This window comes from Rattus norvegicus, chromosome 13 (genome assembly GCF_036323735.1).
Source record: "Rattus norvegicus strain BN/NHsdMcwi chromosome 13, GRCr8, whole genome shotgun sequence".
Lineage (NCBI taxonomy): Eukaryota > Metazoa > Chordata > Mammalia > Rodentia > Muridae > Rattus > Rattus norvegicus.
The window spans coordinates 106,268,730-106,285,498 of record NC_086031.1 but is presented as its reverse complement, the minus strand read 5'-3'; the positions used below and the strand labels follow the sequence as shown (position 1 = coordinate 106,285,498).

At 45.8% G+C, this 16,769-nt stretch overlaps 1 protein-coding gene across 2 annotated transcripts in view; it reads right to left on the bottom strand.

The window, feature by feature from the left end:
* Kcnh1 (potassium voltage-gated channel subfamily H member 1) overlaps positions 1 to 16,769 on the bottom strand; it is a 302,612-nt gene that overhangs the window by 270,214 nt on the left and 15,629 nt on the right. For both annotated transcript variants that reach the window (XM_017598933.3, NM_031742.3), the window contains exons 2-3: positions 4,627 to 4,750; positions 1,125 to 1,231 (exon numbers count right to left, since the gene is read on the bottom strand). In XM_017598933.3, coding sequence (XP_017454422.1) covers positions 1,125 to 1,231; positions 4,627 to 4,750 — 231 coding nt within the window. The remainder of the gene's footprint in view (positions 1 to 1,124; positions 1,232 to 4,626; positions 4,751 to 16,769) is intronic.

The following is a 16,769-nucleotide window of genomic DNA, read 5'->3' as shown; positions in this document are numbered from 1 at the left end:
CATAGACCTCCTCACAATCCTTCACTCACCTCATTCCTCCTATAACTATGAGTCCGGTGGATAGGTGACCTACTGATAAGCTAACGTTGAGCACCAGTTCTAGCAACAAAGTACAAGAACGGTGCTGTTGAGTCAACCCCTGTATAACCACCAATCAAACAATCCCTTGGCATTCCAGCCAGACAGGAAAAGAGTTCCAGATTCTTGAGGTGAAAGCAGCATGTGCTTTTCTAAACAAACTGTCAATCACTGACCCCAAAACACCACCCAATAGACGTACATCCTCATGCCCCATCTGGGATGCTCCAGAAATGCTAGTTGAACCAACAACCTGTTGATCAATCCTACTTTTATAAAAAGCAGGAGTCTTCATTGGCTATGGGTGATCCACATGTGTGTGTGCATGCACGTGTTTGCATCATGTGCAGGCGTGAGTGCAGGTGTACATGGATGTGGAGACAGACCAGAGGTTGACATCAGGTGTTTTCTTCAACCAAAGAACAGAATTACTCATAAACAAAGTCATTTTAAAAACAGAACCTAGGGCCTGAGGATGCAGCCCAGTTGATCAAATGCCTCCCCAGCACACTAGAAGTTCTAGGTTTGATCTGTAACATAACCATCCCCCCCCCACCAACCCAACAAATGAATGAATCTTACTGTGAACATGGACTCCACCTTTCTCCCTTCTTAGAACAGTTCACCTCTGTTCAGCAAGAAGCCTCCTAAGAGACAAGGTCTACACTTGGGCGTGGCCATGAACTTCCTTGTATCCCTAGTAGAAGTAACTGTGACTGAGACCAATGCCGTGCAGTTAAAACTGTCTCCTTGGGCCAGCATGAGAACTTGATTCACAGACTCTTAGCTGGGCACCTATAGGAGTCTCTCACTGTGCGAGGAGCTACGGGAGGTAGAACCAAAGACAGACGACAGGACAGGACTTCTGCTTCTCCATAAATGAGCCAAGAGGAAAAACAGTAACTCTTGAGCGAAAAACAGATGAAGTCTTAATCGGTTAGTGACACACAACGTCTTCTACTTAGAGGAGGGGAAAGAAGAAAAACCAAACAGTCACAGAGCTGGAGGCAACGCCTCACCCCTAGCTCTGAGCCTCCGATACTCACTGTTCTTCTTGTACATCAGAATTTCGAAGGAGTTCATCTCGTAGTTCTCAAAGGTCTGGCGAACCTTTTCAACCGTGTCCTTGTCGGTCAGCTCTCCATACATAAAACTGAAAGTCAACCAAAAATCTCATTAGCAAGTCAGTCAGTATCTACTCATCTGCAAGCATATGCTAAGTGTTCCACACCCAGCACTGAACACGCATATACACATGAACACACACATACACACATACACATGAAAACACACGTACATTCATATACACATGTGAACACACATGAACACTTGCATATATAAACCTACAAGAGCACACAGTGAAAACATTAATTGAATTTAAGAAGACATTTATTTAACTGTTCTTATTTTCTAAAAAGCCTCCATTTTCCCATTTCTACCCCTAAAAACTAAGCCTCTAACGACAGACACACATGAGAAATCAGTAGATCTAGAAGAAGGAGTTCCACAGTGCACCAGGGTGGCCATGTTGCTTCTGGGAAGCAAGGACAAGTGAGACCTCAGAGCTGGGGAGGCAGGGAAGGAAGGGAGCTTGCCGGATGAGTCTGCATGCCACTTAAAGGTCAGAGGTCATTGCAAAACGTGGGTGTGCATCAGCTCCTTGTGACTGGACTCCAGACAGGGAAGGGAGATGTTGCAATAGACAAGACAAAGATAGCAGAAGAGACTGTAGCAATCTCAGCCACGAAGCTAAATGACACCTTAGCCTGCAACTAACTAGAGGGCTGGGAGGGTCTTAAGCAAGGGAGAAATGAAGTCAAATCATATCTTAGAAACAAACCCAACGCTGGGAAACTTCTGAGGAAGATGACTGGGTAAATGTGAACCAGAGGGAAGGGGGAGGGAGAGGAAGGGAAAGAGAAACAGAGGGAGAGAGGGGGGAGAGAGAGAAGTTACCAAACAAGAAAGGGGGTACGACTTGATGCTCTAGCACAAAGAAGCAGCTAAGGAAGGATGGATTCTGCTGCTGTTTGCACAGCTTTTCTCTCAGTCTAAAACACTGACAGAACCAAGTCCTACAGCCTTTAATAATACATCTTCCTGCTGCTCAATTTTAGGGGGAAAAAAAGCAGCCTAAGGAAGTAAATACACAGCATGTAAAAGATCAGAGAAAAATCTCAGGATAGTCAGGGCACTGCCTATGAGTTCTGGCCCTCAGCGGCGGCAGAGGAAGGTCAGAACCCCATAGAGAGAACCAGGAGCTCTGTGTTGAGTCCAGTCCTCCCAGGAGCAGAATAGAGCCTCAGCTAAGTAGGATGAACCAGGGTACAAGACACAAACAAAATGCAAGAGGAGACAGACAGGAAAGCCATATCCTCTAATACCACCCAGGGCCCAGAAAGCACCCCTTGCAGACCCCAGGCCTTCAGGCACAACTATTGATCCTGCCCACAGGCCTTGCAGAAGTTGGGGTGTGGCCTCTAAACCATGCATTTCCCATCAGCTAATGCTGCACCACCCTGAATGTATTCTAGCCTTTTCTTGAAAACTTGACTCATAGAATTGAAGGATTTTAGAAAAAAGAAACTATCAAATACAGTTCCTGACTTAGACCAAACATCCAGTCAAGCACTATACGGGCTAACTGCAGGAACGGAGCAGAGCGGTTCACTCCAGGCGTCCCAATTCTGAAACTCTGTAAAGAGAAAGTCCCAGTTGCTAAATTTCTAGAGTCATTTTCTCAATTTATGTTCCTCTGGTCACTGGGAGGTGTGACTGACTGTGTAGATGTCCTTGTAGAGGCTCACGGAGCACTTGGCTTCGAGGCTGTACTTACAACCGGGAGCCAGGGAAACAGAAAATGGAGCTTGGAAAATATCTCTACAAAGAGGAACAGATGGAGACTATATCATCCCAGCCTGGAACAAGATAACCTCTCTGTGTCTCTCTCTTGCCGAGTTATTTTTCTAGACCAGTGACCTTCATCTAAGGGACATACTGGTACCCACAGCTGCAGCCTCCTCATAGGCAGACAGAGACCCCACATCTGAGTCCCCACAGGTGAAGTATGGGGGGACACCCATTCACATTGGGCTCATGGACTTCTCCAAGCCGTAGCTCACTAGGAGGGAGGTATTAGCTTTACCTGGACATTAGAACGGAAACATTTTCAATGCACGAAATAAGAAAAACCGAAGGCCCAAGCCATCAGGAATCCAATCGGCACAGACAGGAGGGGAGCTTTCAGGAATTACGGCTGAATACATCGCTTAGCATTGTATAAAAGTTGGCAAACTCATCAAGGGGATGTATCTGTCGTCCTAGAGGTGAGTACAGCCAATAAGAAAAAGGGGGAAATGCTTGCTAGGGTCAGGCCAAAGAGTGAAGCCAAATCTTGGGACTTGACACTTGTGAATCTGCAGGTGGAGACGGAGAGATGGGGACAGATATTCAGTGGGAGACCAGACGGTGAATGCAAGAGACTCGTGTGCTTCAGAAACATAATTTCCAAATCTATAAGCAGTAAGAAAAGTCTTGAACTGTCCATTTGTCAGGCTCAGCAATCGAGAGCTTAACAAAATTCAAATGTCATCCAAACATTTAGCACTGTTTGCCAACCATTGGTTATGAGGCTGATCTGACACGAGAAACCCAGCAGCGTGATGAGGCACCTCCGTCCGCCATGATGAGCTTACTTCTTGATTTAGATGATAGTTCTACTACTACTACTACTACTACTACTACTACTACTACTACTACTACTACTACTACTACTACTACACACACACACACACACACACACACACACACACACACACCACAGAAAATGGAGTCTGGACATCCGAGCCAAGATCCAGCCATGGCTGCAGAGAAATGCCTGGTAGGGTCCAGGTTCCATGCTGGCTCAGCACCTTGAAAATAGCTATTTTAGCACCCAGGCCTAAGTGTACTGGGGTAACCTACACAGCTGTGCCTTTGAGCAATTCTGGCTGAGGAACAGCTCTATAAATGAGGCCTTACCTTGTCATTACTCTCTATAAAATGTTCATACAAATTTACACTGGGACATAACTCAGTTGGTAGAGGGCTTGCCTACCGTGCACAAGGCCCTGGGTTCAGACCCCAGACCTGCATAAACAGGTCGTGCTGGCATAAACTTGTAATCTCAGCACTTGGGAGGCTGAGGCAGGTACATCAGAAGCTCAGCGTCATCTTTGGCGACCTAGCAAGTTTGAGGCCAGCCTGAACTACGTGACTGTCTTGGTTTAATTACTTAATTTTAAAATGTTTAATCTCCTAACTCTCACATTAAGTTCTACCTAAACGTCATAAGCTTTTGAGCTCGCAGCATATAGATTTTCTGTGTTCCATTCCCTGTCTTACTGACTGCTGGTCTGTCACCTGTAGGAACTGTGTTCCACATCTCCATTGGGTTTCCCAGCACATGCACACACTACAGGAGTTGTGGCCATAGAAATTCACTAGACACCGAAGAGTCAGATCCAGGCGATCCTCCCACTCTGGCACTCCTAGAGGCACACTGCGTACCTGCAGGCGCTACTCTTTTGCATCACTTCCGCTCGGTGGTAGCCAGACAGCTTGCAGAATCCATCATTGCTGTACACGATGGGCCAGTCCACGATCTGGGCATTCCCCAACACAAAATTAGTGTCTGTTTCAAAAAGAAAGAAGAGGCACATAAGGCAAGGCATTAGTCAGCATGTATAGTTTCAGCAATCCTAATGCTCTGAGTATAGTCTCTCAGGCAGAACCCTGTCCCCAGGAGGAAGACGGAAAGCCAAGCTTTGGAAATGCTAACCAAGCTCACTGTGTCCCAGGGAAGGAAGCATGTGTAGCCACCAACCTGGGAGGTGGGAGGGCATTGAGTTCCTCTGAGACAGCCAAGCCCTGATTTTCCCTCCTCTGGAAGCACAGCAGAAATACAAAGCAGAGAAAAGCCAAGAGCAGATTCTTCTAGGGTCTGGACTGTACCTCAGTCTTATCCTTCTCTTGGGCTAAAGACACAAACTGGTTTCACTGACCCTGACCAACCCTGGTCATTCTACAAGGCCTTTCTACAGAAGCCAAGGAAGTGAGTGGATAGCACACTGCCTCACAGGACATACAGGGAGAAACCTCATGAGGACAGTGTCCAGGCCATCCTCCTGAGACTGCTGAAGAGAACTGTTAGAGGTTCACCACAGAGCCTCTTCAGACTTTGAAATTCTTCAGCCACAGAGGTACATGTCAGTAGCCAGCCTCCCTCTGACTCAGGAGCCAGGGCCGGGTCACACTGGTTTAGTCATGTTCTTGTGCTTCTAACATTTTGAAAATTAAAAGCTGTCAAGACCTCTTGTCTCAGGAAATCAACTGTCCCTCTTCAATCTCAATAGTTTAAACTCAGCAGATAAAAATCTGAGTCTTCAGTGTGACCATTATTTTAGGCTAGCTCCGTCCCCTGCACATATTTCTACTCACTGCACCCCCTAAGAAATACATACATACTCTTCCCTGTTATAAGCTGGAGAGCATAAGTACTGTGTGTGTGTGTGTGTGTGTGTGTGTGTGTGTGTGTGTGTGTGTGTGTAAATAGTGAAATAATGGCCTTTCTAACTAGGAGGTTATTTTGTACTGAAATAGCATTTCTACACTTACGTGTACATCAGTGAGTTCCTATGAAACACTATGAGTCCCTAATTTTCCATCTCACTGAAAAGCACATCAATAATGCAAAGCAAGTGCATTATGCATGTAAGTATCTGTTAGTGTGGCTGTGTGCACATGTGTGCATGTATGTATGTGTATATGTGTGCGTGTGTGCATGTGTGCATTTGTGCATGTGTATTTGTGTTTGTATGTATATGTGTGTATTTGTGTGTGTGCATGTATGCATTTGTGCATGTGTATTTGTGTTTGTGTGTATATGTGTGTATTTGTGTGCGTGTTCATGTGTGCATTTGTGCATGTGTATGTATTTGTGTTTGTGTGTATATGTGTGTATTTGTGTGTGTGTTCATGTGTGCATGTGTGTATGTGTATATATGTGTGCATATGTGCATTTGTGTGCATATGTGTATGTGCATGTGTGCATGTGTTCATGCGTGCATGTGTTCATATGTACATGTGTTCATGTGTGCATTGTGTGTGTGCATTTGTGCATATATGTATGTGTGCATGTGTGTGCATGTATGTGTTCATGTGTGCATGTGTGCATGTGTGCATGTGGAGCTTGTAGGCCTCCATCTAGTTTTTGAGATATAGCCTTCTCATATTGACTCTGCTGGACTGGCTGGCCAATGAGTTCCAGGGATCTACCTGTTTCTGTCCATGCCAGTACTGGAGTTCCAGGCACACACCACTGCACACCGCCATTCACACAGATAGTGTAGATTAAAATGAAGGTCCTTGTGTGTGCAGCAGGCACTTTACCAACTGAGCCATCCCTCAGCCCCTAGGACAGTGTATAAATCACTCACAGTGCAGGCAGCCACTCTTTCTGTCTTCATGGAGTCAGACAGACTGCTCTGCCCTGCATGGATGAGCTTATTTTGTGATTTGGCAGGTTTGTAAAGATTATTACATTTCATAAAAGGAAAAAGAAACACCAAAGACAGAGTGTGCTTTACCATAAAGGCAAGGAAGACGGGAGCCACGCTGAGCCAAGCCATTCAGAAGAGGGACAGGGAGAATCATCTTCCTTGAAAATAGCTTAGTGCATTTATTATTATCTCTATTAATCTCATTGTCACTGTTGCTGTTGATCGCATGATGTGTGTGTGTATAATGTGTGTGTGGGCATGACATGTGTGGACATGGTATCTGTGGGCATGGTGTGTGTGTGTGTGTGTGTGTGTGTGTGAGTGATGTGTGCATGTGCATGATATATATGGGCGCATTATGTGTATGGGCATGATGTGTGTGTGAATGACATGTGTGGGCATGATGTATGTGTACATGATGTATGTGGACATGACATGTGTGTACATGGTGTGTGTGTGTGTGCATGATGTGTGTGAATGACGTATGGGCAAGATGTGTGTTTTGGCATGATGTATGTGAACACTCATGCCATGGGGCAGAAGAGGTCAGAAGTCAGAAGACAATGTTAGAGGGTCTATTTGGTCCTTTTACCTTAACATGGATTTGGGGGGGTCAAATTCGGGTTACCAGGCTTGTGTGGCAAGCACCTTTAGCCCCCAAGCCATACTGATGACCCTAGTTTGATCAGCTTTGAAGTGAAGGTGTATGCCTACTACTTTCAAAGATTAGCTTCCAGTGAAATCTTACAACCAGGTCCTCCTTCCATCTCACCTACTTACATAAGTGCCTTTTAACTGTCCCTTTAAGTATCAATTACAAGGCAAGATTGTAAGACAATCAGACTGCAAGACATGGGCTCTGAACATAATGAACTGCCAAGACACATAGACATGTAGCAGCTAGCTAAAGAAGGTGACATATGCCTGACATCTTAGCAAAAGATTGCCATAAAAGGACAGCCAGGGCTATACAGCAAGACCCTGTCCTAAAAACAGAAGGCAGAAGTAGCATTGTGCACCTATGAGCCTGAACTTAGGAGACCGAGGCAGGAGGACTGGGAGCTCAACACTTGTAGCTGCATAGCACAGTTGAGGCCAGCTTTAGCTACAGAAGACCCTGTCAGAATAATAAAACAAAGGGCCTGGGAGGTGGCTCGGAAAATTAATCACTTGCTGTTCAAGCAGAACGATCAGAGTGCAGACCCCTAAACCCCATGCAAAGCAGGGTACAGAAGTACTTGTCTGTAATCCCAGCATACAGGTAGTGAGATGTAGGTAGAGGCAGGAGAATCCCTGGATCAGACGGCCTGGCATACACTGAAGTCAACAAGGCACCCACGCTGTCCACGAACACTCACACAAACAGAATTAAAAGCCCCAAACGCACCTCTCCTCTATAATCCTGTGTGGCAGTTTGAATGAGAATGCCCCAGTGGACTCACTAGTTCATCCTCCCTCCCTCCCTCCCTCCCTCCCCCCCTCTCTCTTTCTGTGTCCAACTTGTTCAGACGTGAGCTGTCAGCTACTGCCATGTTGTTTATGGACTAACCTTCTGAAACTGAGTGAGCCCTCCAATTAAATGTCTTATAAGTGGCTTGGTCATGGTGTTTCGTCATAACAGCAGGACAGTAACTAAGACATCCTGCAACAGATTGTGACTGCCAAGAAGTGAGTGCCCTCCCCCAGCCACCCTTGCTCTCCATGACATGCAGAAGGTCTAGGGATCTTCTCTACCAGAGGACTTAGAGAAGGGAAGAGAGCTCCCATACCAGCACAAAGCTCCCAATAATCATGACACCACTTCCTCTCCCCCTTCCACCATTCCTAACACACATATTCTTTTCTAGTTCTAACTGTAAATAATGAGGTGAAAATTACTGTCCAGAACAGCGTGTTTGTATGTTAGGGTTTGCCCACACAACCTCGTGATCTGCCATGCATTATTAAGAACAAAGGGAGCCCATACTGATGGTGTTCAGTCACCACTGAGGACAGACATCCTTGACTGATATTTGCTCTGAGTCATGCATTACTGTAAGCCATGGTTTTTTAACCCTTTAACAACCTTCATGAAGTGATATTGCTAATGAAGCATCACAGTTTTCATCATCTGGTTCATGGAAAACTGAGTCTCTCTACATGCCCATAGGAGGAACAGAAAGGCCCTGCTGCCAGCATGGTGGCCGCTTCCATATAAACGGTCAGTAAACACCAAGTGGGGCTGCAGCTGAAAAGGTAACTTGCAAATGAGGGTCAACCTGAAGTCTGCCTGAGAACCTAGAGATTGGTGACACAGATAATGACAGCCACTCGGGAACTGCCACTTGGAGGACACACTTGCTTGGGAGGTGGAGGGTATGAAGGGCATTCCCTGATAATTAATAAAAAAGCTTACTGCCTCCTTCTCACCTGATTGCAAAGTCTGAACCATTGAGTCCACACCTTCTATCCACTGCCCCCAAGGGGGAGGCCAGACAGGACTGAGGACTCGGGCCTCAGATGCCCAATAGGCAGTTAAATCCAAGTGAAGTTAGAACTCAAAATTGGACCTCTGTGATTTCAAAATCCATGCTTTTCATCATTCTATTGTGTGGTCTCCTCAAGCACTACAGGAGCACTAAAATGAAACACTGTTGTGATTGGTCTGCCTCTGAAACTCTAACTATGATGAGACTTTCCATCAGTGACTCAGCAGACCACCTCTGTTGTCATCTGTTATAGCACAAGGCACCCTCAGGAAGAGGGCAGGAAACACTCCTTCCACAGAGGCTAGCTTCTCCATCTGCCTCCTCCATACTTAGTCTCCCCCCTTGCTTGAAAACTGCTGCTTCTTCTTAGAATACTGAGGTGTTTCCAGAACATTCCTCCTGCCTCCACACACACACACACAGAAGGGGCAGACATGGGTAACAGACAAGCAATGAGAAGGGAAGGGTTGTGCCTGGTTCCCTGTTTAATTCCATTCTGGATGACACACTCCTGAGTCTGCCTCAGTTCCCCTGAGATTGGGAAAGACACGGGAAGTAGCCATCTTCCCCGTGGTTGATGGCTTTGTGTAAGGGAATGGTCGTTATAGCAGATCCTACAGACAAGGCCTACGTGTCAGACTGCCCAAGATGAGGATCAATTAGGGTAGAAGAGTCAGGCAAATACTGTAGGTGAGCAGAAAGGATAGTAGGGGAAACGGGGAGCTGGAGAGAAGAGTGGATAGAAACACAGGGGTCAACAGACTATATAAAGAGGATGGAGAGACAGACAGAAAAAGAGAGGTGTATCTAAGTTGGGGCAGAGGGACTGAGCACTGTTCAATCCAAGAAAACAGAACATGAGTTAATCAAGGATAAACTTGGTCCCAACAGCTGGGCGCCTGGAATCTGGCAGACAGGAAAACAGGACCTGTATTTAGGTGAGTGACTCACTTGCAAGTGTCATTTGCTTCTACGTGAATATGATCCTATAGAGAAGAATGAAGAAGTGGCTGGTGAACTGGTTAGTGTTGGCCAAATCAACACAAACCTAAGAATATCTAGGAAGGGGGAACCTCAACTGAGAAAATGCCTCAATCCGATTGGCATGTAAGCAAATCTGTGGGGTACTTCCTTGGTTAATGATTGATGTAGGTGGACCCAGTTCACTGTGGGCGGTGCCATTCCTAGAAAGGAGGTCCAAGGTTGCAGGAAAAGGGTAGAAGAATACGGTAGAAGATACGGGAACAAGCCAGTAAGCAGTGCCCTCCTAGGCCTCTGCTGCAGTTCCTGTCTCCAGGTTCCTGTCTCCAGGTTCCTGCCTCCAGGTTCCTGCCTCCAGGTTCCTGTCTCCAGGTTCCTGCCTCCAGGTTCCTGCCTCCAGGTTCCTGCCCTCACTTCTCTTTGATTATGGACTATTATCAGTGAAGTGAAATTAACCCTTTTCTCTCTGAGCTACTTTTGGTCATGGTGTCTGTCTTAGTCGGGTTTGTATTCTACACAACACATCATGACCAAAAAGCAACTTGGGGAAGAAAGAAGGGTTTAATCAACTTACACTTCCACATTGCTGCTCATCACCAAAGGAAGTCAGGACAGGAACTCACACAGGGCAGGAACTTGGAGGCAGAGGACATGGAGGGGTGCTGCTTACTGGCTTGCTCCCCCTGGCTTGCTCATCTTGCTTTCTTATAGAACCCAAGACTACTAAGCCAGGGATAGCATCACCCACAATGGGGTAGGCCCTCCCCTCCACCCTTTGATCACTATTTGAGAAAATGCCTTGCAGCTGGATCTCACAGAGACATTTGCTCAAGGGAGGCTCCTTTCTCTGTGATAACTCCAGCTTGTGTCAAGTTGACACACGAGACCAACCAGTACAGTGTTTATCACAATAGAAACCTAACTAGGACTAACTCAAACCCCCAAAAGAATCATTTCCCAAAATAACTCCTACACAGAAGAGTCTAGACATCTGTCTGCCATAGAACAGACAGGCTTGGGAAGTCAGAAATTAAAAAACAAAACCAAAGATAAATGCTAGTGTGGGCAAGATTCCATGACAGCAGCTCTGCTCAGTCAGATAAGGGCTCTTCAGCCCTCCTGGTGGCCATATTTGCCAAATAAGAGAGCGACTGGGAGGTAACAGCAGCACAGGTGCTCTCCTCACACCCAAAGCCAAGGGACTCTGGGGCCTCCTATTTGTACAATTAGTAAATGGAAACAAAACTTGAAGCCAAGCAAAACCTCACCGGGAGAGCAGCCCACTACTTGAACAGAGCATCAAAAAGACATCGCCTCCCACACAAATCAGTGGAAGACAGCTAGGGTTCACGGGCTGGAAGAGCTCATATTATTTAAGTGACCACATCACCCAAAGTGACCTGCAGATTCGATGCAATCCCAATCAAAATTCTAATGGCATTTTCACAAAAATACAATCTTAAAACTCACACGGAATTGTTAAGTTCACCCAAAAATGTCCTTATACCCAATATCTGGGCAACTCAAGACCCAGTCAAGTTGGCTCATAAAATTAAGCATCACAAACGTGAAAGTTAAAGCCCCTTTGCACAGGTTCTGCAGGACCCAGCCTAACACAGCTTACAATACAGCACCACCGTGCTATTCTGCTAGATGTGTGAGTGGCCGTGTGTGCATGTGCATGTACGTGTGGGGGGGGGGTGTATGTGTGTGAGAGAGAGTGTGTGTGTGTCTGTGTACGTGTATACATGTTGTGAGAGAGTGTGTATGTATATTGAGTATGTGTGTATGCGTGTGTGTGAGTGTGTGTGTATATATGTATCTGTGGGAGTGTGTGCGTGTGTGTTAGAGTATGTGTCCTTGTGCACAGGTGCACGCATGTAAAGACCCCACTCCATGAAGACTCCATTCCTCGGTGAAGATCCCACTCTGTGAGGATTCTGCTCTGCATCTTGGCCCCACAGTTACCTCTGCCTCTGTGTGGAGAGAATGAACACAGAACTTGGGCTAAGTGACCCCTGTAGTACTCACAGCCTACTGCCACTCTAGTCTGCCATCCCCTAGAAGGACAATAACCAGAAGCCAAAGTCAAGGTACTGTGGGGAGGCAAACGGAGTTACTAAGCTCTACAATCTGCTCTAACAGTGACTCAGTGCTACTCTTCCCTGATCCTCATGTGGCAGGCAGCTCCTTTCAGTGAAAGTCCAGAGGACATGAAAGGAAAATAGACTCTGACACATTAGCAAGGATTGGGGCTCTAGTCACTCTGGCACTGCCTGACCTCGCTGGAGAGACTCCCCACCAACACCTGCAGAGCCAGGGGCAGTGTGAGCCCCTCTGTCCTCTGCTAGCAATGGGAGAATCCTTTTGGCCTTCTTGCTTCTTTAAGAACAAGAACAGCCCCTTATGTGCCTCAAGGCCACTGCTTCATGGGTTAACATGGTCAAGTCATTCCTCTGACAGCTGAGATGACCCTGGCAGTCTCCCGAGTCCGCACCTTGTCTCCGTCATTGTGTATCCTTCTTCCCTGGACTCCATTGGCAGACTCCATTGGCAGACTCCATTGGGTCTCGCAATGCCTCTGCAGTAAGCCGCTGCTGTGCCAACCTCAATCCTATGTCTCAGAATCTAGTTTAGAGAAATTTCTGCTTCTGCCACCTGGAGAGCCCTGAGCAGTCATGTGAGCTCAGTTACATCACTGGAGACTAAAACAGAGGCCAGCTAGCCAAACAGGAGTCCTGACACTACACAAAGAACCAAAGAATCTTCTCAATGATTAAAAACCAACAGAAAATTAAAGAATAAAAGCCATGGTACCAAAATGCAAATCAAAATGGCTTTGAAGGTGGGCGACATGGCTCAGGGGTAAGGATGCTTGCAGCCAAGCCAGACAACCTTGGTTTGATATTCAGGACCCACATGTTAGAAAGAAAAAGCCAATTTCTGCAAGTTGTCCTCTGACCTACCCATCTTCATAATAGCCAAGATAGGCAGATGAAGGGGTAAAGAAATGTGTATGAACTTTATGCAGTTGTGAATAAAAATTAAATCATGACATCTGTAGAAAGTTAAGTGGACCTGGAGATCATTGTGTTAAGCTAAATAACCCAGATACAGACATTCCAATAGTGCATGCTTTCTCTCAAATGTTGACTGTATATTTAAGTAGTGTGCGTTTGTGTGTGTGTGTGTGGTGTGTGTGTGTGTGTATGTGTGTACACATGAGGTGTGTGTGTATGTGTATATTTGTGTGTGTTTGTGTATATGTATGTGTATGTGTATGTGTGTATATATGTGTGTGTTTGCATGTGCATACATGAGTGTGTATGTGTGTGTGTTTGTGTATATATGTGAGTGTATGTATGTGTGTGTGTTTATGTGTATGTATATATGAATGTGTGTGTATGTATATATGTGTATGTATGTGAATGTGTATATGTATATGTGTATATGTATGTGTATGTATGTGTGTGAGTGTATGTATATATGTTTGTATATGTGTATGAGTGTGTGTGTATATATTTGTGTGTATGTGTATGTTTATAAGTGTGTGTATATGTGTGTACGTATGTGAATGTGTATGTGTACATGTATATATGTATATATATGAGTGTGAATATGTGTGTGTTTGTATGTGTGAAAGTGAGTGTGTGTATGTGTGTGTTTGTATGTGTGTGAATGTGTGTGTGTTTGTGTGTATGTGTATATGTATGGGTGTATATGTATGTTAACGTATATGTGTGTATGTGAATGTGTATGTGTGTGTGTTTGTGTGTGTATGTGAGTGTGTGTGAGTGTGTGTTTGTGTGTGTATGTGAGTGTGTGTGAGTGTTGTATATGTATGTGTTTGTGTGTGTATGTGAGTGTGTGTGAATGTGTGTACGTGTGTTCATGTGTATGTGTATGTGTATATGTGTATATAAGTATGGGCGTGTATGCTATGTGTATGTGTATATGTATGTGTGTGTGTGTTAAAGGTAGAAAGGGGGACAATGAAAAGGAAGGAAGAGAGGAGGAGGGTAAGGGAGTAATGGTGCACACAAGGCATGCAAGCAGAAGTGGGGGCTACCTGTGGGAAGGAAGGATTTCAGAGGGGAGTGAGCAAGATTATGGGGAAAGGGATGAATCAGAATAAACTCATGTGTATAAAAAAGTGAGAATGAAATTCATTACTTTGCATGCTAGCTTTAAAACCATGCACAATGGTGCAATACATGGCACACACGTGGCAACCCATAGCTCTTAGGTTCACTCCACGAGAGGGAAATCATGCCTGGTGCAGGAAACCTAGCCAGCTTCCTGGGACTGAATCTTCTGCTGCCACTTTGCTAGCATAAATCCTAACTACCTTCTAAATCATATCTTTATACTCACAGCTAAGTGTAGCTACCACCCCTTATAGAAGAAGCTTCTCTTTGAAGCAAATGGAGACCTCTACAGAAAACCACAACTGGATACAACACAGAGATGAATAGGTAGTGAGGAGCCCATTGCTGACAGGACACATCTATGTCGTAGCTCCCTCATCTATGGCTCAAGGAACATCTTGGGAAGGGAGGTGGGATTGTAAAAGTCAGGAAGTCTGCTGTGAAAGCCTCTGCTAGAAATGTCTACATAAACAAGACTGGAACACTAGCCATGCTATTGTGGAAGGGGAAATTCTCCAGGGTCACACCCCTAGACAAAGAACGACAGGTGAGTTCTGCCTGCAGGATGGGGAATTGGCCTCCCCCAGGGAGGAGGAGCCCCCTTAGTGATAGCACAATGCAGAGAAATCCATCTTCACACCACCAAAACTGGAGTCAGCAAGTTGTACATACATATATTTGTGCAGGTGCACACACACAACATACACACACACACACATACACACATACACACACACACACACACACACACCAATTTGTATGTAACTGGCTCCTCCCCCAGAGTATTAAAATGGGCAGATACCCAAGGTCCTTAAAACAGGACAGTGTTTGTGTGTCACGTCTACATGCACCCCCCACCCCGGTATGCTGCAGTCATCTCCAGACGTGTCTAATGCCTAACAATGTACATTCTGTGTAAACAGTTATTTCCCTGTGTGCACCCATGCACAAAGAAGGACTTCCTGTCAGCCACCTGCCTACACAAGGACCAAACCCACCTCCCGGACCACTCTCTGAACTGACTGAGCCCACTCTGCATTCCTCGGTAAATATCCGGGCTCAGTCTGAGTGCCTAGGCACGATTCTTCCAATGGCTCTCGTTTGGGGGTCTGCAGGGTCTCCAGGTCATTTGTGAAATTAGCCTGATTGTACTGCTTCCTCCCGATGCTCTCCTCCTCGGGGAATGTCTACAGCCACAAGACTGCTCAAGGTTAAATGTGAAGCCTCCAATTTCAACCTTCCTCAGCCCTCAGGTCCCCTCCAGCTCACTAACAAAAGTCAACAGTCTCCAAAAGTTGGAAAGGCTTCCTACCCCATCACAAAGAGTCTCTTCAACCAAGGGGCCTGAGCCCTGCTCTTCTGCGGCCATGACAATGCCACAGTCTTCCCAAACCTACCATTTGCCCATAGAGCACAACACAGAGACATTCTAAAAAGAAATTATTAGAAAATTGCTTTTCATCATGATCACCACACATAACAAACTCACTAAAGCAACGATACGGAGAAGCGACTCTGTGTGGTAATTACACAGATAAAAGCCACACGCCTCACACATGGTGCACCGGTCCATTGTTCCCTGCCAACACCAGCCATTAAAGGACAAGAACTACTGCACACCACATGTAACTCAACACTCTGTGTGGGAAAGAACACACGTCCCTAAAGCTCTGGAGAGGGAATCAGTGTGCTGGGGGAAAAAATGCGTAAAAATACAGTTGTGTGTGTGTCTCTCTGTCTCTCTCTCTGTCTCTCTCTCTGTCTCTCTCTCTGTCTCTCTCTCTGTCTCTCTCTCTGTCTCTCTCTCTCTCTCTCTCTCTCTCTCTCTCTCTATTTCTCTGAGAACATGAAACAGCAGAAAAATAGTATTTGCAACAAATGGCAGGAACAAGACTTATGTAATGAGTCCTGTGGAAAGACCAGAAAGTAACAGCTTTGTCTTCTTGAACCTATGGAAAGGCCACCAGGAATTACTTTTTTTTTTTTTTTGGTTTTGTTTAAGTTTTGAGACAGTCTTGTTCTGACCCCAGGCTGCTCTCAGTTTAAGCTGGCTTGGAATTCACTATACCCCTATGAATTTAGACTAGACTTGAATTCTCGGAAATTCTCCTGGCTCAGCACGCACATGCACATGCACGGGCATGCGCGTGCACACACACACACACACACACACACACACACACGGGGGGGGGGGGAAGAGACTGTGTAGCTGTGCGTTAGGGATTGTTACTGCTAAGAGAAGTCACACCTGACTTTACCTTTTTAACTGAGTGCTTTTCTCACAAGTATGTATGTGTAGCACATGTTTGATTGATGCCCACAGAGATTGTATTTGGGGTTACAAATAGTTGTGGGCTACTACTTGAGTACTGAGACTGGAAACCTGAGCCTCTACAAGAGCAACGAGTGCTCTTAGTCACTGAGCCATCTTTTTGCCCCTAGAGGGAAGGAAGGAAGGAAATAAGGAAGGAAGGAAGGAAGGAAGGAAGGAAGGAAGGAAGGAAGGAAGGAAGGAAGGATGGGTGGGTGGATGGATGGATGGATGGATGGATGGA